Here is a 25,682-nt window from a genome sequence, read left to right as displayed (position 1 = left end):
CAGTGCTAAGCAAAGCAAAAGCAGGGGCCTGGCTAGAAGTAAGGATCACTGAAGGCCACTGGATCACACTTGAGCTCTTGAGTAGACATCCCACCTGCCTTTAATTCACCCTACAGGCCTTACCAACAGGTGCACATCAACAAGTCATCCTTTGTCTGGGACGCCGGCTTCCTTCAGCACATTCCCTGTTTATGAGTCTTGTTGCCTCATCCTTCCACTCATCCAAATTCTGTACTAATTTTTCCTAATTATCCTGGATCTTTTCCCTCTCCAAGTACTTATTCTACTTCTAGCATAAGCATTTGGACTATTTATCAACATGCTGCCTTACGTTATTTTCTACCTGTTTACAAAAGATAAAGCTTTTGTTTACAACTATAGTACAAAATGATAGGGAAAGAAAACATAATGCCTACTTTTGATGTGTCTCCCAGCTGCTAATATGGTTATGTGGATATAGAAGGGTTTAATAGTAAGAGTATGTTTTACCATTAAGAATGTATAGTATAAAGACCTGTATCAATTATGTGTTTAGAATTTAGGGTCCCAACTGAGGTAGAGGCTTGGATTCCTTAACCCAGAAACCACATATTTACCCAGTTTGGTCTGAGCTGCTTCTGGACGGGGTGTGGTTTTGGTTTTGGGACGTGGACGACGGGGTCTCTTTGTTGTTGGTGGTGGTGGTGGTGGTACTGAAGGAAGAAAATTAAGGATTAATATGGTGCTGATGGCTCCATTAACTTGAACAGAATTATGTAACATGGCTCTAAGCTTTCTAAAACTGGCCGGAGTTTCTTTGAGTGGAGACAGCTTTGTTACTTCCGTTTGATATTTTCCTCTTTAATAGATTGAAAGGTGTTCCTTTTAATTAAGAATACTTTAGACATTAAAAGTTACATTAAAGTTACGTTTAAGATGATTGTGAAGCTACACATTTCTTTACAGTTGCTCCCTGGGGGTGTATGGTGGTACATTTTCAGCCCGTGACAGGCTACCAGGCTTCTCAAACCAAGGACCCTGCTTTGGTCTGGTGTGGTCCCAGCTACACCTGGACTTGTGGTGGTTTTAGGTTTGTGTTGTGAATTATACATCCATTGGGAAGTTTTTGGAAGTAGAGACAATAAAGTTTAGTTCCTTAAAGCTTATGCCTCTGCAAATATTAGGTTTTTTTTAAAAAAAAACTTTAAGTTCTCCAAAGCTTGGTAGATTTCACTCTGCTTCAGGAAATGTAAGTTCCTAGTCTGAAAAGTTTGCCCCTCCTCTGCTGCTGTATCTTCCTTTCATATTGAAAGTATTCAGGGGACAAAGTTGACATATAAATTGAAGTTATTAATTCAGAAAGTCAGAATTGGTGTTTTTATCACATTCTAGATGTCTCTGACTGCATTAAAAAGGTTAAGAACCATCTAACCATGGGGAAGGGTAAGGGGGAGTCAGATTCACCTTAACACAGGGGCTTACTATGTAAACTTATTAGACTTCATCACATTATCTGTTAGACAATTCACTGATAACATACCACCCAAATGTTTAAACAACAACAAAAACAGGCACATAAAAAAAGAGGCTGTTGTACAAAGAATGTATAAAGCAACTTCCCTGCCATGGGCTGATTAGCACAGGTCAGGATCAGAGTTCTCCTAAACAGATAAAATTTACCTTAACACAAACCTCTGCTTTAGCTGAAAATAGTAAGTGGCAGTGAAAATTTTTAAGCAATTTAAAGGTGAGGAAAATGTCCCTTGCTAGATCCAGGCATGGCTCTCTTTAGTACTAGAGGTAACTTTTTTTTAATGCATGTTTAACTCACAAGAAAAAGAATGTAACTGAACAGCAATGGAGTGGAAAGAGCAGAAGTTTGGCAACGAGCAGAAAAAGCACTTGCTGAAACCAGAAAGTGGCATTACCAAATGTTGTCACTGGGGCCTCTTTTATAGGAGTAACTGGTTCAAAGACTGTAGCTGGAACTAACCAAAAAGAAAAGAAATGTTAAACATTTATACAGTCTCAGAGGGACACGGCTTATTTGCACTCAGGTACCAATTTATCCCTTAGGAGGGGTTGTCTTCGTACTCAGATAACTGTCCCTGAGAAGTGCCCTGGAAGTTCACATTCTGTGATGGTCCTCGTCTAAGTAATGGACCAAAGTAGATGTACCTGTCTTGCCAAAAACTCCTCTTTGTAAAGAGACCATGAACTTAGCCCAACTAGGGTCCTTAAGAGAGGCAGCCATTTGGTCTGTATCCTTCTGTCCCTCCACCAGGGAAAGCCTACTGGCTACGGATACTGATGATTCTCATATGAAAGTCAAAGTCCTAAGTCCAACAGGAAAAATTCCTTTTCAACTAGTCCTGTGAGCCCAGTCAGCTACAGGAGCTTCAATGTTCTGATGAGCATGTAGAAGCCCGAGATCATTTATCGGTCAGAGAAGACTCTGTCTGCCCTCACTGGTCTCCTCTCACTTCTTGTCTTTCAGACCTTCTTCATCCCCTATCCTGCAGTCAAACAAACCTATAGTGATTTCGTGCTCAAGTCTTCCCTAACTATGCTGGCCCACGCTCATTTCTTTAACCCAGGGGTTGACAAACTATGGCTCAGAGGCAAAATCTTGCCCATAGTTTGTTCGCATATTTCCCATTTACATTTTTAAGTGTTCATTCTAAAAACAAAGGGAAATGAGAGAAAAATGTGCTGAGAGACTATCTGGGCCACAAACCCCCAGTATTGACTACCTTGCCCTTTGTAGACAATACTTGCCAACTCCTGCCCTAGGGCTGTACCATGACTTACACAACTTTTACAGTTACCAAGAACAACCTCCAATTTGCCCAAATACAGGTTTCCTCTGTAGCTGTTTCAGTCCACCACACACATTCCATATTTAAAGCATCAATGCAACTGAAGGAGAAGCGAGTGAAGCAGACACTGAGAGAGGGGACTGTAGGTCACACGCTGAAGGAGCTGGACTACCACCTGAGCCTCAGACTAGGCTCCGGTCGCTACTCTGGAGGGAAAGTGGCCGCTGACCCTGACTTGCCCCTTCCCCGTCTCTGGACCCCACTGGGATGGGCTCAGGATTCCTTCCCCAGGATCTACACATTTACCCAGTTCTGTCTGAGGTGCTTTAGGACTCAGTGTGGGTTTAGATTTGGGACGTGGATGAAGAGGTCGACGAGGCACTTTGGGAGATAAAGGAAGAAAAACTTCAGGTTAATAGTGAGATTTTAGTTCCAGAAGCTGTGGAAAGGACTATACTTGTTATCATTTCTTGAGATTCAGGACATTTTTGTTTTGTATTTGAAATATTTCCCCCTCTTTTGATTTTGCCTCTTTATACCATTTGTATTACTCTGAAAAGCAAGACATCCCACAGAAACATGGACTAAGGAAATTCTTACTGAGATTTCTGAAAGGAAAAAAGGTTACAAAAATCCACTTAACTGTGTTGATGGTAAGGAAAGCACAGGGTGACTTTACACTAATGATGGTGCTTTTAATTTCCATTTCCTAGCCCTGGGCATATTTTCTACTTCACTCCTTACTGAAAAAAGACTGTATCAGGACTTAAAATGGCAAAATAAAAACAATGCAGGTAGTGAACAGGTAGGAATCGAGACCTGCACAGGTGTCACGTCCCACTATAACAGCTGTGACAGTGTATTCAGCTCAGGTCAAGGACACACACCCCACCCTGAGCCTCTACTGCCTATGTCTGAAACTCAGTAACACAGAATGTGATTAAAAGGTTAGCTGGGATTGAGTGGCTACAAATTTAAATGCATCGCCTTGCAGATAAATATTCTCAACTAAGTTCCTACTTGACTCTCTTAAAAACCAATGAGTTTTTTTCTTTAACACTTTTCAATACATTAAGAGGTAAATAAATGACAATAGAGGATGACATATGAGTCTTGTGAAGCAGGAGAAGATGAGGTTATGACGGTGATGAAATGATGAAATGGGTCTGAAATGAGCAGAAGCAGATGCTGATGGACATAATGTGTCATTACCTACTGTCATCCCAGGAGCCTCGGTCCCAAGAATACCTGGTTCACGGATTGTGGCAGGAACTGATCAAAAGTAATCAAAGAAATCAAAGAGATTTTTGTGAATGCAAGGAATGTCAGCAAAGTCATCCTACTGGTAACAATAATGCTCCTAAGGGAGAACGGGGAGGGGGAGGATGGATGAAACACAAAAGCTGTAACACCAAGAGGCAGGAACTCTGGAGGGGGAAGGGGTGGTGATGGGGATGAGGGGGTTATCCTGGGATCTGTCCTCCACACATAGAACAGAGCTGAAAAGAAGCCTAGACTCTACTCACTAGGTGACTAAGTCCTTAGTGAAAACAGTGGCATTTAATATATTAAGGCGAGAAACAACCTCTCAGATTGTGGTATCACAGTGGACTCGGCATCTCCAGTGCTAAGCAAAGCAAAAGCAGGGACCTGGTTAGAAGTAAGGATCACTGAAGCCCACTGGATCACACTTGAGCTCTTGAGTAGACATCCCAGCCCCTTTTAATTCATCCGAAGGGCCCATTCAACAGATGTGTATCAACAAGTCATCCTCTGTCTGGGACACTGGCTTCCTTCAGCACATTCCCTGTTTATGAGTCTTGTTGCCTCATCCTTCCACTCGTCCAAATTCTGTACTAATTTTTTCCCCTAATTATCCTTGATCTTTTCCTGCTCCAAATATTTATTATATGTCTAGCATAAGCATTTGGACTATTTGAAAAATCATCTTACATTTGTATCAACATGCTGCCTTATGCTATTTTCTACCTGTTTACATGGGAAAACCTTTTGTTTACAACTATAGTACAAAATGATTAGGAAAGAAAAGATAATTCCTACCTCTGTCTCCCAGCTGCTAATATGGTTATGTGGATATAGAAGGGTTTAATAGTAAGAGTAGCTTTTACCATTAAGAATATATAAGGCGTGTACTAATTTTATGCATAGAATTTAGGGTCCCAACTAGGGCAGAGGCTTGGATTCCTTAACCCCAAAGCCACATATTTACCCAGTTTGGTCTGAGCTGCTTCTGGACGGGGTGTGGTTTTAGCTTTGGGACGTGGACGACGGGGTCTCTTTGTTGTTGTTGTTGTTGGCGCTGAAGGAAGAAAATTTACAATTAATACAGTGCTGATGGCTCCATTAACTCTGAATATTATGTATGTTCAGAATGATATAACATGGCGCTAAGCTTCTAAAACCTGCCAGAATTCCTTGGAGTGGAGACAATTTTGTTACTTCAGTTTGAAATTTTCCCCTCTAATATATTAATAGGTTTGCTTTTCTAACTGAGAATGCTCTAGAGATTAAAAATTACATTACAGTTATGCTTAAGAAACGAAGATGAGAAATTATCAGTTTCTTCCAAGTGTCCCTGCATACAGATTACTGCCAAACTATGATGGTATGAGAGAAATTCACAGCATCTTAGATTATTCCCTTATAATTTAAAATAACTTAGATTGGGCAAGTGTTCTACTTGGTAATTTATTAGAATAAGTACACAAAATTTGATGAAACCTCACGTACGTTAAAAAAAATTATGCAGTACTTAAAATCTAGAAAGATGCCTGGAGAAACTCCATGGTATCATAACTGATACTGCATTGGTGGTCTAGGGATTTACGGAGAATTACATTTGGACCTCAGCTCTAGCAAACAGCGTTCTTTAAACAGAAACTCAGATTGACATGATGCAATTACAAGCGGGGAGATGGAGCAGATAGCTGTCTTGAATTTAGTCCATAGACATTAACATTAGAAAGAAAGCCTTTTATATTTTAAGATGAATACAGCAATAGGATGACATCAAATTATGGCATCATCTCGGTGGTACCACAGGTAAGTCTGACAATAAATACGAAAGAGCACCTGCTGAAGGACATAAAGGATCATTACCTAAAGATGTCTCAGCACTAATAGGTTCAAAGCCTGTGGCAAGAAATGTTTAAAAGCAATTAAGAAAAGAAATGTTAAACACATAAGGAAAGTCACCCAACTCCCTTGAAAATGATCTTTACAGGGTAGCATTGGTTCTATAGCCAGAAAGCAAAAAATTAAAAGTTCCAAGGTGAGGGTACAAAGATATTTGTTCTTATGAAATGGTTAGGTCCTTAGTATCACCACATGATTATCTACAAGTGTTGCTTTTTATATTATCTGATAATACAATAGAAGACTCTGCTTAGAAAAATCTTTAGGCATCTGTCTAATAACACTATGGTTAACAATTATGAGAAAAGAATGTCAAAGTATAATCTAAGACCCTATATGCTAGGTAACAAAGCCGTAAGTCATGATAGATGCAATTGTTGATACATTTAAGCAGATACTGTAATGAATAACCAAAATAGACAATGCACTTCTTTGTTGAGAGTCCACTTTGGAAAAAGACTAAGACCTCTGTCAAAACAACGGCACAGAACAGAGCAGGATACAGTGGATCATTCAGTCTGCAAACCTTGTCAGTGCATTTCTCTGTTTTCAGGACTGAAAAGGGCTGACCCAGGGAGGATAGAGAGTATGCTGTAGCCAACTGGCTCAAATCCAATCACTGAAGTCATGCATTCAAGGTCTTCTTTGCGGACTCATCTAAAAGTAGCATCACTAACCAAAATGTCTGAGTGCCAGCCAAGTGAACACTGCCTTTCTCCTTTCTGACATTCCAGTTCCACTTCTAAGTGGTATCTTTTTTGCTGTCACCCACACATCTGGCACCTTCCTGCTTCTGGTTATTCCTGCTCACCCCTCCAACAAAATTTACAGACACACATTTCAAGGTCCATGTTTCACTTATCAGCCCAGGGATCCTTCACTTCTCTAAGAATTAACTATTTGGCTAACAGCTGGTGAAACTCAATAAATACGTTGCTTTTGCCCATATTCCTTCATATCCATTTAGGAGCAGTTTCACACAAGAGCAGCTTCCTTCCTCAAGGAAGTGAAGGCACTTGTTATTTCTAAACTATTCGTCACCGAGGCTAATGCAGCACATAATTAAAGGTGAGACTAAGTGAACTAAATAGGCTAGATACTTAACTAGGTAAGTTTTGCTGAGCCAGAATCAAAGAGAAAACTGACGGTTCAGAGAAGCAAATAAAATACGCAGATACCAAGAAGCTACCAAACAGCATGAGGAAGTGACATGTATTGACTACAGCACTTGCCGCCTGAGCCCTCACCCTGAGGGGTCACAGGGTGATTAGGTGTCGAGTTACACTGCCACCCCAGTGTCACATCCACCAGGGTTCCACAGGCACCAGCCACCACATATTTACCTAGTTTGGTCTGAGGTGTCTCTGGACTCGGTGTGGTTTTATATTTAGGACGTGGACGTGGGCGATGGGGTCTTGTTCTTTGTGATGTTTTTGGAGCTGAAGAAAGGAAACTGGTTAATGGTCATCTTATGACTCCAGAAAAAAAGGATTATACATGGCTCTAGGTTTTCTAAAATTTTGCTAGCTTTTCTTAAGTCTTGAGAAATTTATCCCTTTGGTTTAGAATTTTTTTGTCATCTATATGCAAAAAATTGTGAAGGTGTCTATCAAAAGTTCTTTTGAGAAAAAACATACAGCATTGTATTAATTATCTGAAAACTTTACTATTGCTGCTAGTGTCAGATTTTCAAAGAGGACCTAGACCCAAGGGAAGTCAGAAGCACAGCATGTCCCTATCACGTTAGAGAGGGTCCCAGGCTCACCTGCGTTCGGGAAATTGTATTTAGAAATCACTTGGCTTAGGCAGACATCCCATTAAACATGATTAGAATAAGCATATCTCATCTCTTAAAATCACTGGTAGACAATAAAAATGCCTAGCAAATCTTAAAACAACTCTCTGTTGAGGGCCACAGAATTATACCTAGTGTTTATAGGGCAGACACTCCTAACTGTATTTGAAATTCAGCAGAATCATAGGCTCTGTAAAGTATTAATAAAATTGGATAATATGGGTGACATACTCTGCACTAGCTTCATACAGGCTTATATTCTAACCAAGTGACTTATTTTAAACATCTTCAGTACATTAAAATGAAAACTATAGTTGAGTGACAAAAGAGGATGATGAAAAAAATCTATCAAAGAGAAACCCTTTGGTCACGATACTCCTGGAGAAGACTGGACAAGGAGAAGAAAAGGCTCTGGGTTAAAGACATAAAAGGTCATTACCTAATGTTGTCTGAGGAGCTTCGGTTCTCAGAGTTACAGGTTCAATGTCTGTGGCAGGAACTGACCAAAAGCAATACAATAAACAATGCAGATTTAAGAAACGTAGGAAAAGAAGAAAATTGTCTTGAAAATGAATCTTTTTAATCCTGTAATGTTTAAAAAAAATTATGAACTCAGGAAAAATAGTATTTGTTCTCTAATAACTGGCTGTACTCTGATACCCATTTGTCTCACAAAATAGCCGTGCCCCTTGCCCTTTGCATCCCCGTGAAGCCAATGAAACGTGCTTTTTTGGGTGTTTAATTAACTGCTTGCAGCTATATTCGAAACATGGCTCCAAAAAAATCTCATTTGATATGGTTTTTAAATTACTCTGAAAAATTATTATGAAAACTTCCTTTAGTATTTGAAAGGCTTTCACCACTAATTTTAAAATTTTTTTTGAGAATGGTAGTAGTGTTGAGAATTTTTAAAAATATTTTTAATCAGTCCATTTATTGGAGATTTGTAACCATTATGAAAAATAAAAACTTTTTCCACAAAAGAATGTGATACTCTTTCTTACAGTTTGTCCTTATTTATTCATTTATTTCAGATGGACTTAGGAGATAGCTACTCAATTGAGGAACAAGGATGATTAAGAAAAAAGTGAAAAAGTTAATAATTCAACTTTTTGTCTGGATAAGCAGGATTCCTGTAATTCTATAATATGCTGAAATAACTGAATTATACATAGATATGAAATTAAGATTTATGACTCCTTGGTTTTAAATTAGTGTCTCTATTTTTCATTAACTCCAGAAAATTAAATGTAACATTAAAGTATCTTATCACCAAAAACTCTGTCAGCATTTATATGGAGACTGCCTTTTGCTGACTCGCCAAGATAACACAGCACCAAGTTGGTTTAAGCCACATCTGAGAGCATCTTCTGAACTAATGGAAAATATGGCATCCAGAAGAGACAAAGTGAGGACAACAGGACAAAAGCAATATTCAAAGCTGACTGCCTTCAAACAAAAAAGGGGATCCTATTTTGTTTGGAACTCAACACCACAAGATGAATTTGTCAACAGAAAGGTCCAGTGCATTCAAACAGTATAGAGTCAAGGAAGAAAAGACTTTTGTGAGGAGACAATTATGTATTTTCTCAAGCCCCAACCAGCTGTCTCGTTGTTCCCTTCCCACGTCATAAATTATATACACATAAAAGCAGAGATTTTAAATGTCCTGGTTTGAAGGATGGATGGAAAGAGCACTTGTGACTGTTGACAGCATCGAGGGCTGCAGGCCATCTGACCACCTCCTAAGGTGATCCAAGAAAGAACGACCCTCAGGGGTTGTAAGCGGAGCAGCAGGTGTAAGACTGCCCAACGGTATTAAAAAGGTCCCTGTTGAAAATATTAAACAATTTTTGGGAAAGAAATGAAAAAGGTGATGAACTACAATTATTTACACAAGAGAATAAAGACAGTGACAGGGATGAGAAAGGCAAGCTCAGAGAAACACGGACCAAGAAGGAAGACAACCAGCGTTACCTATGGTTGTGGAGGGAGCTTCCATCTCAAAGGTAATATCCTCAAAGACTGTGTCATAAAAAAGAAACAGATATGAGTAATCGAGGTAAGGAAGCCTCAACCTACAGGTATGATTAAGTCACGGGGTACAGAACCTGGTTTATTCTAAGTTGCTATAAACTGCCTTCTTGATAGGCTTATTTATTATGAGAGATCCTCTCTCAGTAAATTAGAATTTTATTAAAGAATCTTAGGACAAAAATTCAATTGAAAAACAACTGAATTTTCAGCACTGTTATATAAATATCTTCTTATTTGGTAGAAAATGCCAATAAGTATTTTCGAGAAAGCCAATCTCCATGTTCCTAGAAAGGAAGAACCCAGTGTCACCCTCCCTAGCGTTGCCTAGTGGTGGCCACTAAAGTCACTTTCAAAAATGCTCCAGATACAGAAAAACCAGGCTTCTGTTCACTACAAACCTGAATTCAGAAAACAAAGCCTAAAAATGCTTTAAGAAAATGGAATCCATCAGACTGTCAGACATAAAATTTACTCATTCCCACACATTGATTTGCTGATTTAACACTTAAAACATCAGTGTGGCTACCTTGAGAAGATAATGAGCAAAATCACAGTATTTGAGTTTCTATGCTTTATATGATATGACTAATTGTAAGCATTTTCAGCAACATCCCCAAAGTAAAAGCTTCTTAAACAAAAGCACGGGAAATTATGTTTACCGGATTTAGATGGTGGTATATCTGGTTTTGCTGTGGTTTGGGGTATAGGAGGTAATTGCTTTGGTGGTTTTGAATCTGAAGAAAAAAGGTGCTGTAATTAGTATCAAAGCAGAGCTGTGAATGCCAAGATTAACGTTACGTACACACCATTTTCCTAGTCATGGATCAAGGCACTGAAAGTGGTGATTACTGGGCTGGATTTGAGGTGCATCGGGTCTGCATATGGTTTTAGGTCTTTTGAATGGTTTTGACGCAAAAGAAAAAGGTATTAAAGTGAGCATTATGGTCACGGCTATAGCTGTCATGATAAAGCGCACGTAGCTTGAGTGAAGATACTATATAAATTCAGTGAATACACAACAAAATTAATTCCTAGAATGTGGGAAGGGTGGGAAACGTGTCCATTTCTACTGATTTTTCTGATAGAAAAAATCTTCAGGCAATGTTAAATGTATCTTTAAGCAAAAATAAGGAGGACTATAAGACTTTTTTCTATATAAGTAATTTCCAAAATGACAAGTATAATAGTTCTATTTCTTAATTGATAGTTGTTTTTTTTTTCAGTATAAAAACTGTAAGGTAGGAATTTGAAACCCGCTTAATAGGGGACCCGGAAAATATTCCATAAACACTTGATGCTATACACAATGTTACATGGCTACTGATTTCTGGAATTTTCTAAAGTAAAGCAGTGACAGATTTATTGTGACTGCTGAGAAATTATATGAAATAGTTATACTCAAACATCACTAGTACCAAAAATAATAAAAACCAGCTTGGGACTTTTAACATTCTCAAGTAACAAAGATCATATTTTTATCTTGGACCCTAGACCAAGACAAGAATAGTGTGTGCACCTTTGGTTATCAAGACATACTCAAAAACATTCTTCAAGGAAACAGAAGAGCTGAAGAAGCCATTATTTCATGCAGCTTTTTAAAAAGGAGAAAGCCTTACAAGTTGAGTAAAGCAATGAAATAATGGTCATCATAGCCCTGGAATAAAATGTTTCCATTTGTCAAGCCCAGGATGAGCACAAAGGTCCCTGAGAAAGAGTGGATGGTTTTCTCAATACAATGGCACATGTGATACGAGGACAGAGGGTTTGTGGAAAACCAGGAAGTTGTGTCCAAAACCACAGACCTTCCCTAAATAAGCACACAGATTCTTCCAGAAGTCTCCTAGCTGCAGGCTCTCCAGAGAAATGAGAGAAAAAGCATGGAATGAGACTGTGATGGTGCGCAGAACTGCAGTCATGCCTGGGTTGAGAGGAGGAAAAGCCAAAGCGACAACCCGGGTAAGTGATTGGAGGGGAGCAAATTACCGATCGTGGGCACCAAGAGCTCCTGTTGTACCGTAGCAGGTTCCAGAGCTACAGAAGCAAAAAACCAAAAACACTACGTCAAGAAGCAGCACCTCGAGGAAAGAAATGTTACTCTTCATTCTGTAGTTAGATGGTGTACTTTTTCTGAATGTCATCTTCCTTTTTATTTTTCCCATTTCCCCCTTCTGTCCCCATTGCTTTCCCATTCCTCATCTGCCATGAATATGCAGCCCAGGTAAGGTATTTCAGGGGCCCTACTTTAATGATCCACGTAGTGGGCCAGTTTACTGCTGTGTGTACTTAATAACTATAAATAAAAATATCCATATAACGTGAATATAGAAAGGATAGATGCTTAAATATAAAAATCAACTACACAGGTTCCTGAAGCCCAGCTATTTAGGTGGTAGGGAGCTACCCTACCAGAAACCACCATATTTCACTTTCTATGTTAGTTGGAACCCTGAACATCATCACAGTTACCAGGTTTGGACTTGGGCACATCTGGACTAGGTGTGGTTTTAGGGCGAGGGCGAGGGCGAGGGCGACGACCTGGTCGTTTGGTCTTTGGTGGAGCTGAAGAAAGAAAATCAGCTAGTTAATATGGGAACAGTAGCTCTCCAAGCTGACAATCAATACCACGTTCACCTTAGGAGCACACTGAAGCCCTTTGATTTCTTACGGGTATGCATATTTCTGTTTTGCAACTTTCCATTATTATATACCCAGTTAAATGAGGTCTTGAATAATGGGGGTTTTTCTGGCCAAATATTTATAAATAACTGTTCAAGAGATCTCTCTATTCCTCTAAGTTGGAAAACTCAGAACTTTGTACAGCTTAGGGAAGGCAATCTCATAACGCTTTTTTTTTTAAGTGTATGTTCAATGGGAACATGAGAAAAGTTACTTTTGAGAAGTCACTAGGGATAAAAATTAAAATTTATTTGGCCTAAGATTCGAAAGGAGATTTTTTCACTTTAGCATTGAAAAATCTGCAAATCAGTAACATGTGTAAAAAGGCTCTGAATTCAGAAATTATTTCAGGGAACACAACCTTTTAAGAATGAGATGTATAATTTTTAAATATTAGGGTTTAAAAATTTTCTCTGAGAGAACAAAGAACACACATATGCAAATAAACATTAACGAACAAACTCATTAACGGGAGCCTGTTGATAAAGTTTCCAGCAGTCAAGAAACGAAAAGACAAAAGTTACTGACTCACTGCATTACCTAATGTTGTTGTTGAAGGTTTAGTTCCCAGTGTTCCAGGTTCTAAGACTGCAGGAAAAATGATCAAGAAGGAATCAACATCAAAGGAAAAAATGATGAACTGTATGTAAATATGAAAAATGCTTAATTTTTAATTATGAAGCTGAGCAAACAGTGAAACTTTAATCCATGTAAGAGATTGCTTTTTTATGTAAATAGAGTCCTGTGTTTCTAGACAAAATGAACAAAAATGTAGCCAGTCAGTTAAGTTTGGAAAGACAAATGGAAAAAGGGGGCACGATTCTCATCTGGAAGATGAGAATAAAGTAACCAACTGCTCATGTTATGAAGGAAAATGTAGGTAACTGGCCAAGATGGCACCAGCAGAACACACGTCTTGCTCTCTTGAAGAAAAAGAAGCTATAAAGATCGGGGTGAGTGCTTTTCTCTTTCTCTCGTTTAATGAATTTCCTAGTGACACCTCGAGATACTTCGATCTGGAAAGATCACAATGCTTTTCAAGAAAATCTGCAAATGTTAGAGTTGTAAAAGTAAGAAAAACGCCTCCCACAGTGAAAGGACAAATACGCCCTAGCGAAGCCAGGGACTTCTGTGGGCAATAGCCAGGCTACAACAAGCTTGGGGCATGCTCCCCAAATACAAGGAGGGATCGTAAGGAATGGGACTGACCAAATAAGCACAGCTTGCTTGGCCACCTCAGAACCTCTGCTTAGTCCGACACAGGCAGAGTGCGCAAATGGCTAAAAGAAAGATCTGAAGGACAATGAAGAAATAATTTTCAAAAGGCCAAAGCTTAAAACAAAGCTGAATGCAGAGGGTGTGAAATAAAGGTAGTTCTTTTTCACTCAGTGGAGGAAACATCATTACCTATTGGTGACTGTGGTGGTGGTGGAGTCTCAGGTTTCAGTGCTGCAATGAAAGCAAGTATTAAAGGGGACGCTGAAAAGCACCGTCTAAGGTAGAAATTAAATACCCTTTACCAGCACAAGGGTATTTTCACTGGCCAACAATCAGATTCCACTGTCATGACATAAAGCTCAATCACCGCACAGCCTCCCCACAAGCTACAACAGAAGAAAGAATTGAGAAATCTAATTTTTGTTGTCGATTTTTAGCTGTTTTCCCCACCACTTCTCCGCGTGCCTGAGGAGATACAACTTTCAAGAGAGGTCAGGGTAGCCTCTCCGAGAGGTTCACCTGCCATCTTGTTTTCATGCAGGAAGGTCAGCTTCATCCAAGGAAATGCGAAGAGACCACAGACCCATCAGACCTGCAACCATGTCTGAGCTCTGTCTGGGATGATTTTCAGCCTGACTGGGTCTGACATTCTTCCACAAAAAATAGGAATTGAATGTATGGGCTAAAAAGGGCCACAAGTGTTCAGATGGTGTTCCCCAGATTTATTAGCATCTACTGCTGGTGAACAAATTGATTTACATATGACATTTATTCTATTGAAATAAGCAAATCAACAGAAGTCAGAAAGTAATCTCAGAGTTCACGACAAGCTGAATAAATTGAGTAACAATGTTACCTAAATAGTCTGACAGATAAACTCTCCAATGTCATTCAGATTATAAATTATACTTTGCTGAATATAGTTTGGTTACAATGTTTGGGCTCTTAAAAAGTAGATCATACCATAGGTTTCTTACTCTACAGAAAAGAATTCTTTTCTTTCAAGAAGAAAATAAAAAGGAACTCAAATTTTTGAAACAGAAAAGTGAAGATTCTTTGACTTTTTTTCTTACAGAAAGAAAATAATTAATATGCATCAGCTTAACAGAACTTAACTCATTCTGCACTTAGATATTTCTTATATTATATTTACCAGGAGTTATCGCTGATATTTCTAGACTAGAGGTATGGAAAGTTTGGGGGAAGCAAGTAGTGACTCCTTAGCAACTAAAAAAGAATATATAACAATAAATAATTCAGAAAGAGAATTTCCCTTTATTCTGAAAGCAAAGCATAGTAGCACAAGGTGCTACTGAAAGGCGGCATCATTCATTAGAATGTCTGTGTCCAAAAAAAGAATTCTGATTTCTCAAGAACTTGTCAGAAATAGATCACAACAGAGAAATGGCAAAGCTGTAATGATGTATCAGATAGAAATACACAAAGCAATGTTAAAAGTGTTTGGGGGTGGGGGGAGGGAGTGTAGGGTGTCTCAGATTCTACAGGAGAAAAGGAAAATAAATATCAGTAATCAAATATAATAAATATCAAAAAAAGCATCCACACCCGAAAAGAGCAAAAACAAAAATTTCTCTTAAAATGTCAAGTTTGTAATTTATGTTTTAATTTCTACAAAGTTGCCTTCTACAAGTGTGAAAAAGATTTGCTACTTGTAGCATCTTTTAGCATTCTTTAATCTTTGTGAAGGCTGTCTTTTGAATTTCATAAAGAAGAATCAGCATTTTTGAATTCCTGAGACTGAGACCAAATAGGTCTGGAACCCCATCAACTAAGCTTCCAAATAAGCTGCATATAAAAATATTAACGTCTGTATTTATGAAAAACAAACACATCTTCTAATAAGACTTCCTCTATTTCACAGCGTTAAGGTGTTACGGATAAAGGTATAAAAATGTTCCATAAAAAAAAGCTGAATGGCATGCAAATAACTGCCAGTCACCCGAGCACAAAACAAAGAAAAGTAAAACCCGCTCATGGATTTGTAACTAACGAGGGGTACAATTTACAATTCCACTCACCGTGTCAGATAACCGTGTGCCACAAACACCGGTAATTGGAGGTCTCTCCCTTTTTTTCAGCTCATTAAGGGCTTGAAGAGTTGAATGTTCTTACAATCTTAACAACTCACTAAGAAGGAAACAATTCCTACTGGATGAGGCAGACAAGCTGGCACAAGGTAGATGGCTGGGATTCTCAAGAAAGTGCTGGATTCTGCCTCTAAAACAAGCCAACACCAATGTGGGTTTTTACTCATTAGTTGAACCACAAAGGAAAACCAAAGGAAAAGCAGCCTGATGGAAAGTGAAATGGAAAAACAGGAGTGTGCAGAGAGGGCTGGGAAAGCCAATGGATGACTCAAATTCGAAAGCTTTTGGTGCTTTATTTGCTCTCCTGAACCTTGGCTAGAAACTGAAATCTTCAGCAGAGCTATAACAGTGGCTGCCATACAGTAAATGCATTTTCAAAAGCTAAAACCCAAGCAATAGTTTGCGGAGATCCAGCCATTACTCTGCGTTGCCACAGACCACTTGAAGTCAGCTCGAGTTGGCTTAAGTTTAAGGTGGATTCTAAGTACTGATAGTTGCTGTAAGGGGGAGAAGTGTGCGTGTTCTTAGGTGATTAGAAGGTAGAGATCAAAGGAACATAAACTCAATGGCTTCCAAATAATTTCCCACATTTTAAAAGGAAATGTCAAATTAAGAAGTCTGTTTGCTCAAATACCTTAGAGTGATGAGAACAAACCCTCCCGCCCTAACTTGAATTAAACAATTTCCCCTCAGAAAACATTTTTTTCCCCCAGAAATAACTAAAATTAATAATACCACTTATCATGTGTAAATGGTAATCAACATTTGGAGACTTTTTTTAATATTTTTCAAATTTTATCTGGTAATAGCAGAAATAATTAGATTGGAGAAACATTTATTAAAACTTGGTGACTCAAACATAGAGGAATATTTCTCCACCTGCTTGCTAATGGCCCCCTATTGAAAATATAGTATAAATATAATAGTTACTACCTCATTCTAAAGGCCTCTGGGCATAATTTTTAAACAAATGTACATTAAACCCTTCTCTCTGAGAGCTAACTGTCAGACTTCTTTGATTTAAACTGCTAGGGCTCTTGAGTTTTACTAGCTATGCTTCTTTCTCCAAATAATCTCTCGGCGTCAGAATACTTCATTCCATTTCTCTGAACTGGAGCGCTCACCCATGGTCACAGCATCATCTATACTCCCTCTGCTTAATCCCTCATTTCCTTCCATCCGACGCCTTCAACACCTGGAAATCTCACTGCCTCTTTAAGAGGAGTCATGAGAATTCTTTTTCTGAGAAGTTACGTTTTTCTTCCTTACCCATTTCACTGCAAAGAACAAATCATGTCCACTTAAGCAGAAAATCCCTTGCTTTAACAATCCTACTTTGTAAATACACATTAATGAAAAATCCACTGAACATTACAGAGAGAAATAGATTCTTCTCAGAGCTAAGGGGTTAACTTTTTTGATGAAAATGATGAGTAGTGACAAAGTTCCCCATATACAGTCTTATAAATCAACATTGAAGACTGCTGTCTATATTCAGGACAGATAGGAAAAATGAAGATTTGATCATTTAATATGTCCTGCAATCCTTATGCAGGGACCTGTCTCTGTTTTTAATTACACACAGAATAACCGCCCCCCCAAAAAAAGCCTTCGTTTCTTCAGCAAAACACCACTAATACCTCCTGAGAAGCAAACAGAAGTCAGTGTTCAGAAATCAGCTCCATTTAGAAAGAAGTCATAGAACATTAGGAAAATACAGCCACTGCCGGTCATGCAGCTTGAGAACTGAGAAGTCCCCCAAACAAGGCAGAGTTCTTAGGAGATGGAAAGACTTCTCCACTTCTCAGCTGAAAGGCTACTGTTCAGTGTAATCTAAATTCCAGTCAACTTGGGCACTGGAAACTATTTCGCAGTTCTAGACAAGAAAGTCCTCAACCATACACATCACTGTATCTCTGTGTTTTCTCTGTGATGGTCGTGAGCATAGCAATCCACCATGCAGCTCAGAGCAGTGCTGTGATAGTATCAGAGGGGCCGGCTATAATGAGATCATCTCATCACATTTTTGCTCTTTTCATGGAAAGATGTATCAAATACCAAAATGCAAAGCAGAAGTTCTTGCTCCAAAGAGTGGCATAAAATGATTTTTCAATCCTACTTTTGGAAGATCAAAATAAAACTTGGGGTAATTACCAGGTCTGGTGTGTTTCACTTCTGGACTGAGAGGAATTTTAGGTTTCAAAGAAATAAACTGTGTTTTACTGGGAGCTGGAAAAATAAAGAAACAAAATAATCAACAAATCTATATTGAGGCATTACAGTGTCTAAAACCGTAAAAGGAAAACCTATACTTTAAGGGGAAATAAACCCATCACCTGGAATGATTTTAGAACTATTCCATTAAAATAAACTTTCACAAGCAGAATTTAATGAAAATACAGTACTAAATTTTCATCTGGTTTGAGAAAACATTTCAAGAGACATAGCATTGCTGCTAAATAGTTACAGTAAAAACACAAAGTAAGACAGTGATTTTAACCCATGGTTTAAAAAATAACAAAATCAGTGTCTTGATTTTGTACCTTACTTCACATTTCGCCACTGTATCTAAATCTTTAAAGCACCAGAAAATGTTTTAAAATTGGTATTTACTGATAGATGTACCGCTATGATCTGCAAGCATAAAGAAATTTTACTAATATCATACTAGAAAGCTTTTTTTCCAGATCAAGTTGAATTTGAGGGCTTTACTCCAAAAAATAGAGAACTATGTATAAGACTCAACTTCAAAAACAATGACTGGGTACAAGATGAGAAAGCACCAGAGGTTTAATAGCTTTCCAAGGTACGGGATGATGTCTAAGTGCTCAATTCATATCCACTAACTGTCGGCCCAGACATACAAAACCATAGCAGCCATGGAGTTGATGTACTGAATGAGATATTTCGTATTGTAGAAAAGCTTCTATTAGAATAGTGACTGAGACATGACATAGAGGTGGGGATACTGGATTTTCCATATGAAATGAAGTAACACATCTACTAAGGATATATTGTTACCCAGTGTCGTCCGTGTAGGTTCAGGGCTTTTAGAAATTTTAGATGTAATTGTTCCAGGACTTGTGGTTCTTTCTGGTGATGGAAAGGAAAAAAAAAAATATATTGAGATATTCTAGAGACAATGAAAAAAAATCCTCCAAGGAGGAACTGAACGACCCTTTTAAAATCCTACCATATTTAGTCAGTGTTTAGGAAGTACACAGTGAGTAAAGGTTCTGGAAAGGACTTTTTAAATTCAGTCATAATAGTTAAGGGTATAAAAAAATGGAAATAAGCTATGGAATAAGCAGCACCCAGTTTACTGAGCATGATTCTGATTTTATCATTACACAATGAAGAATATTACCTCTAAGGTGATAAACTGCCTCTACCTCAAACTCTGGGCCATAACATACATTGTTCCCCTCCCCTTTCCCTCTGGCTAAACCCTGCACATATTTTAAGGCTATACATCCTCAACTCTTCCTTTCTTTTTCTGAGCTTCTGCAAAGTACCATAGCCTCACAAGCAGAGTATATAATCTTATGTTACTCTCTGTTTATGACATATTATCTTTTAAGGCTAAGAGCAATGAGAAAGGCAGAGTCACGTCCTCTCCATCTCAGCCATCGCCCTAGTACAAAACCTGAAAACGTGTTCTGCAACAAAAACAAGAGCTGGTAGCCTAATAAACCCTCAAATACAGATGCACACCTGGAGAATAAATTACACTCTGTATTGCTGTAACAGGAGGGCTTGGTTCTAGGTTTATGCCAAAATTTACATGCAAGAACATCACTTAGATAATTTTCAATAAAATCTTTTTGAAAATGTTTGATTTTTATTATTGTGCATTAATTATTCGTCTTCAGTTAATTTCAGATTTTATAAAGAACTTTTAATCTATAGAATCATAGCATTTCTTTTTATTATAAGGAGATAGACAACAACTATTTGGAATTAAATGTCCTGAAAGGTTAAAGAGACAATTATTTACCAGGTTTAGTTCTTGGTGTTTTGGGCCGGGGGCGTCGTTTAGGAGTAGAAGGGACAGATGTAGTTTGCAGGGGAGCTGAAAGAAGATTTAGTAGAGCTTTGATAAATGATACTCCTCAGGAATCAATCAGACTGTAGCTATAAACTTGTAAATCTCTTGAGTACAAGAACTGCTTTTTAATTCTTTGTATCCCTAGAATGCCCCACACTATGTTTTATACACAGTAGGTGCTCCATAAGTAAGTGTTGATTGGGCCAAAGGAATTCAATGTCTATGCGAAAATGGAAGGTACATTGTTCAGTTAAATGTCCCAGAAAGGGAGGAATTTAGGAATACAAGGTACAGTTAAGAACTCAAGAGATGATTTAGCACACAGTGGGGGAGAAGCACAAGTATTTGGAATTTAGAGAATGGAAATTTTAGAACTTCTTTAATTCTGTTGGTCATTACTAACTTCACCAGGAGTTAATGAACTTCATGATTCCAATAATTTTCTGTCATAGAATATAGGTTGAGTTCCCCGCTTTCACTTATCTTTCTTCATCACGGGCAGGACTACAGAGCCTACTTGGTTCTCTTTATACTTAAGACTACTTTGAGAAAAATACTCTGACCAAGTGGTACCTAAACATTAACCGAAGAGAGTATCTTTTAAAACAAGTATCATCTATAATTTCACTGCTATTTTTCTGGTTGGGCAAATTTGAAAGAAGGGTACAAAGGAAATAATTCTTCAAAATAATCTGTGCAAAGATTGAATCATTAGGTTGTTCATCTGAAATTAATATTATGGATTCATTTTAGCTCAATTAAAAAATATATATATAGGCACCAAGATTATGAAGATTCTTTGAGGATCATCACAAGGCTAAGTACAATTGATAACCCACTTCTTTGAAGAATTTCATGGTAGAGAATGAAGGGAAATATTTACTGCCGAAAATTTTCTGAAAAGGCCAACGTGACTGATTCTTCTTGTCACTTTATCTATTTTTTTCAAAATACACAACTAAATAAATGTCATTAGTTACCAGGTGTTGTAGGTTGCATTTCAGGACTGGAAAAGATTTCCGGTTTTTGAGGAACAAATGGTGTTTCCCTTGGAGCTGAAAACATAAATCCCCCATCCCACCAAGTAATTACAGTTAAAATGAGGCATTTTAAGAGGTTCAACATGCTTTTAGATGGTGTTACAAAGCACATGCTACCAGTGCATGACGGAGGATGAAAAATGCATGTGGTCTTGAAAGCTGGTGGATGAAATGATCATTTAAAGTGGGGGAAAGGTCAGAATGAAATTTTTCAGCAGCTGACTCCAGGCAGATTCAATGCGTGGAAGACAGGTGATGCAGGCCACAAACACATGAGATGGGATGAGATGGGTGATGAAGATGTCCATGCAGCTTTCAAAGCTTTTCATTCCTTTAAGGATGGAAAACATCATCTATACAGTTCAAAAAAGGGAAGAGAGAGCCCAAAATGGAAACAAGATGCCTGCATTATAGGAAAAAAATTTGTATTATATTCAGAAATAGGAAAGAAATAAATGATTAGATGTGATGGAATGAAATGGTCACTTGGAAGAAAGGCATTCACATGAATTTTCTTTTGATGGAAAACAAAGTACAATTTTTCTGCTAAAAACATTACCCAGTGTTGCCCTTGGCTGTTCAAGAGTTCTAGAAGTTTTAGGTGGGACAGAATCCAGAAACAGATCGCTTGTTGCTGTTGGAATAAATGTCAACATTTATAAAAGCCGTAGAAGGCCCCAGGAATAAAATACAAATTCACGAGTAATAAATTATGCTTCAAATGGGGAAAAACATCAAGCATACTTGAGAGATTGCTGAATATTTTTAACCTAGTGATTCATTAGGAGTTGAAGATGAGCTCACTTTTAAAAACGTACATATTTTAAATGTTAGAAACCATGATAAAACCGTGTTTCATATAGTCAACTTGTTTTCAACTGGTTTTTCAGGTTCCTTCCCTCTGCTTCTTAACTACCGGTTGAACCCACTCTAAGCATTCTATTTCATTTTTTTCCTTATCTTCTGCTGCTGTTTAAAATTATTCACCTTTGTCAGGGCACGCATAGAGCTAAGGCCATGCAAAAAATACCAGACATATGTCTTTGTGTGGCAGAGACCAGTCTTATTTACTCTGAATCTCCTGCAGGAACTTGTTTAGTGAGTGCTTAATAAACACTTGCTAAAAGGAGCTACTGGATTGCGTTAAACTCACTGCAGATGGAGCAGTAAGTGAAGGCCAAAGATTAGACCCAGCTGAACTTCTGCAGATGACTGAATGACACGACTGTTCTGGAGCCGGATTTCTCACCTCGGCACTATTGCCCTTTAAGGGTTGGATAATTCTTTGTTGTGGGGGGCTGTCCTGTACATTGTAAGGGTTTAGCAGCAACCCTGGTGTCTAAATGTCAGTAACGCCTTCCCCAGTTGTGACAATCCAAAATATGTCTAGCCATGGCCAGAAGTTTAGGGGGTAGAGGGGAAGAGAGCAAAAATACCCCCACTGGAGAACCACTGCTCTAGAGAAAACTCTCTAAGAATTTAAAATCTTTTAAGAATGATTCTGAACAACAGAGCAACAGGCCATGGTTTCACTGTGCCTCAGTGGTAACCTAATCTATCTGCATCTCCCACACGTGGTAGAATTTACTGATGGATGTGAAGAAATAATCACTCAATGGGAGAAGTGGGTAGAATTCATCTCCCTGACACAGACTGCCCCTTCCCTCCTCTAGGCTTGGAAGAGAACATTTTTTCACTCTGCAGAGGGAACCAGTGTGGTATTGTCAGAACACCTGGCATCCAAAAAATGAATTGAGAGGCTGGGTATACCTGTGTAGGGCTCTGATATTTCAGGCTCATCTGATGTTGTAGAGCTTGAGAAAACATCATAAGCTGCTTTTAAAAGAAAAGGTAAAACAAAAGAGAAGGTATTAATTTTTTATTAATTTTTAAAGATTTCATGACATGCTGTCTAAAGGGGCACAAACAGTTTTATGTAGGTGTGAGTGAGTTTTGGCTGTGGGCTACTGGTCTTGTCACTAATGTGTCAGCAATCACCAAGATTTGCATCTAGTCCTTCTTGTCCTGAACTAAAGGCCTTTAATGTAGTGAGCCCCGACACTGGCCTTTAGGTGATGTGAGCATAATGCTATACGTTTGCAATGAGATAGTGCCAGCTCTAAATCAATGGCTTCAAAGAGTATAAACATAAATGACACAAATGAACTTATTTACAAATCAGAAACAGATTCACAGACATGGAAAACAAACTTACGGTTACCAGGGGGAGAAGGTGGGGTGGAGGGATAAATTGAGAGTTTAGGATTTGCAGATACACACTATGTCTAAAAGATATAAACAACAAGGTCCTACTGAATAGCACAGGGGACTATATTCAGTATTTTGTAATAGCCTATAATAAAAAGAATATGAAAAGGGATACATATGTGTATAACTGAATCACTATGCTGTACACCAGAAATTAACACAACATTGCAAACTGACTATACTTCAGAAAAAAAAAAGAGCATAAACATACATGAAGTCAGATGGCAACTTAAGGAGAGATTTCCAAAGAAGGAAAGAGCGGTCACACTGAGGTTATTTGCATAAAGCCTACAGCTCAGTCTTTCTACTTAGTAAAAGCTACCACCGTGATGTCTGGACAGCCCTTTACAGTTGGCACAGCACTTTCTCATATATTAGCTTATTTAACTCTCTTAACATACCTGAAAAATAGATGAGGTAGACATTTGCCCCATGTTATAGCTAAGGGGGTAGTATCTCCATTTTCTAGACAATGAAACTGAGATTCACTGGGGCAAACATCTTCTATCACCAATGTTTACTTTAGTGGGTGAAATGCTTCAGCTATTCAACATTAAGTACTATTTCTAATCTTACATTCACAGAACAGAAATGGTACCAAAATTTGCACCATCTAATGTGAGTACAATAGTTATTTCCAATTCAAAGGTTATAAATAGCAATATTTCTTTCAAAAAACAATAATAGCTTGTAATCACGATTACTAAACTTTACTTTTATATTTCACAGAAAACATACAATGATATGAAATAAGTCACATTACCATTTGCTTATAACTCCCATTGTTAAATTCTGTTTCATTGGTTGTACATTTTATTTTCTCTCTTAAAAAACTGATTAAATGCAAAATTCACACTAAAAATACTTTGATATTGCTCTGGAATCAATGCAGCATAGACTAAGCATTTCCAGTTACCAGGATTTTATCCATTCATTTTATTCAAATTCCATGAATATTAATAGCTATGGGGAAGATTTCTTTTTAAAAATAAATTCTTAGATGAAAGCCCGCATGAACTCACTAGGACATAAATTGTCCCGTCATGCTCTTTATGCAAAATTTACCCCAGGGCCTGGGTCATAGGAAGACTCCATGGAATTAATCTGTAAGATTCCCATTACAGTGAACAAGTAACAATGAGTCTGACAGTTGGGTAGTTTATGCTCTTAGAACGAATTAAGGAGAATAAATGAACAGGTCCTTTACTTACTTTATGACACACACATGCACACAAATCTCTTCCTCTGCTACGCAATTACCTGCCATATGCTTGTGTGGCCATACTCTGCATGGAAACAGACTCCTAAGCACATGGAAGAAACAAGGCGAAAATACAAGAGGACCATCAAGAAGTAGCTGGATGAAAAGAGTACTCACAAACACCACACGCAGAGTTTCCAGTGCCACTCACATAAGCAAATAACACCCTCTTCAATTCATGGAAACATAAAATATCTTTCTGGTTGGCCTTGAAGTCTGTGAAAATCCTGACTGCGAGAAAATACTCACAAAGAAAAACCAAAGGCTGAGACTATAAATCTCTAAGAGACCACAGGAAATCCGTAAACCATCTGCTATACTTGAGTTCTATTTTCCAGATCTCCAAGTATCAACGCCACCATTTAGTCCAATTTTTCTTTTCCCTCTCTAGGGCTTAATTCAGTCGGGTGGGCCAGACTTGTGCTAATCAACACCTCAGGGGTGGACAATAAGGTCCAAATGTAGAGTACAACCTCTTTTCAAGCCCACTGAGCAAACCTGGGGCTAGAACTTTCCAACGAGTAGACCACTCCTTGAGTAGACTGATCACTTCAGCTTTCAAGTCTTTAAGTCATTTATAGAGCTTAAGTACACATAGCAAGAATTAAACACCAAAAATAATTAGCCATGAACTCCTAAGGGGAGCTTGCAAAGTGGGTTCTAATGAAAAGACTGAGGCTGACCACCCTTAGTTCTGTCAAGAGACATCTCTAAAGATAACTGTTTATTGCTCAAGGGGAAATAATTGTGCCAGAAGAACTGTCATCTTAATAAGTTACACAAAATGATACGTTACGGCACATTGAGAAGGAAAAAGCAGTCTGTCAGAACATGTTAGGGGAAGAACAGGCAGGAGAGTTTTCTAAAGATGAAAATAAACATGTTGGATTATCTTGGGTTATAAAAGAAACCATTTTCTTGATTTGATTTTGGCTTCAAATTCCTCCTGGTACTAAATGATGGTTTTTAAGGGGATGACCAAGTAAGTTAAGAGGCTTAACACTGATAGCATTAGCGAGCCGGAAACACAACACTGATTTCCATCCTCCTCTTCCAATTATAAAAGGCTTTAGAAGTCATGCGTATGCCCCATCTATGGAGGGATGTATACACAACATGTGTGCTGCTTCTCCCACTTGTGATGCCTGCAGAAAACACATCGAGTTGGTCGTGGTATCATTTTACTCCCTGAGCCAGGGCCTCAGAGTCCAGCTTACAGAATGATGCAGGCTTCCACTCTAAACCAAATGGTGCAGCCGTGTGATACGATTCACCAT

At 38.3% G+C, this 25,682-nt stretch overlaps 1 protein-coding gene across 50 annotated transcripts in view; it reads right to left on the bottom strand.

The window, feature by feature from the left end:
• The window catches only part of ABI3BP (ABI family member 3 binding protein), a 237,934-nt gene that overhangs the window by 89,023 nt on the left and 123,229 nt on the right, over window positions 1-25,682 (bottom strand). For 34 of the 50 annotated variants that reach the window (XM_072966334.1, XM_072966368.1, XM_072966340.1 and 31 more), the window contains 18 exons: window positions 22,647-22,712; window positions 21,436-21,510; window positions 20,817-20,891; window positions 19,786-19,860; window positions 18,810-18,881; window positions 17,943-18,017; window positions 13,870-13,911; window positions 13,003-13,050; window positions 12,253-12,345; window positions 11,770-11,817; window positions 10,446-10,520; window positions 9,727-9,774; window positions 8,189-8,248; window positions 7,298-7,393; window positions 5,029-5,118; window positions 4,011-4,070; window positions 1,908-1,967; window positions 597-692 (listed from right to left, as the gene is read on the bottom strand). In XM_072966334.1, the coding sequence (XP_072822435.1) occupies window positions 597-692; window positions 1,908-1,967; window positions 4,011-4,070; window positions 5,029-5,118; window positions 7,298-7,393; window positions 8,189-8,248; window positions 9,727-9,774; window positions 10,446-10,520; window positions 11,770-11,817; window positions 12,253-12,345; window positions 13,003-13,050; window positions 13,870-13,911; window positions 17,943-18,017; window positions 18,810-18,881; window positions 19,786-19,860; window positions 20,817-20,891; window positions 21,436-21,510; window positions 22,647-22,712 (1,254 nt within the window). The remainder of the gene's footprint in view (window positions 1-596; window positions 693-1,907; window positions 1,968-4,010; window positions 4,071-5,028; window positions 5,119-7,297; window positions 7,394-8,188; window positions 8,249-9,726; window positions 9,775-10,445; window positions 10,521-11,769; window positions 11,818-12,252; window positions 12,346-13,002; window positions 13,051-13,869; window positions 13,912-17,942; window positions 18,018-18,809; window positions 18,882-19,785; window positions 19,861-20,816; window positions 20,892-21,435; window positions 21,511-22,646; window positions 22,713-25,682) is intronic. The other 16 variants (XM_072966336.1, XM_072966423.1, XM_072966471.1 and 13 more) reach the window with 13 other exon arrangements.

Source organism: Vicugna pacos, chromosome 1 (assembly GCF_048564905.1).
Source record: "Vicugna pacos chromosome 1, VicPac4, whole genome shotgun sequence".
Classification (NCBI taxonomy): domain Eukaryota; kingdom Metazoa; phylum Chordata; class Mammalia; order Artiodactyla; family Camelidae; genus Vicugna; species Vicugna pacos.
The sequence above is the reverse complement of the archived record's forward strand: the minus strand, read 5'-3'. Positions and strand labels throughout refer to the sequence as shown.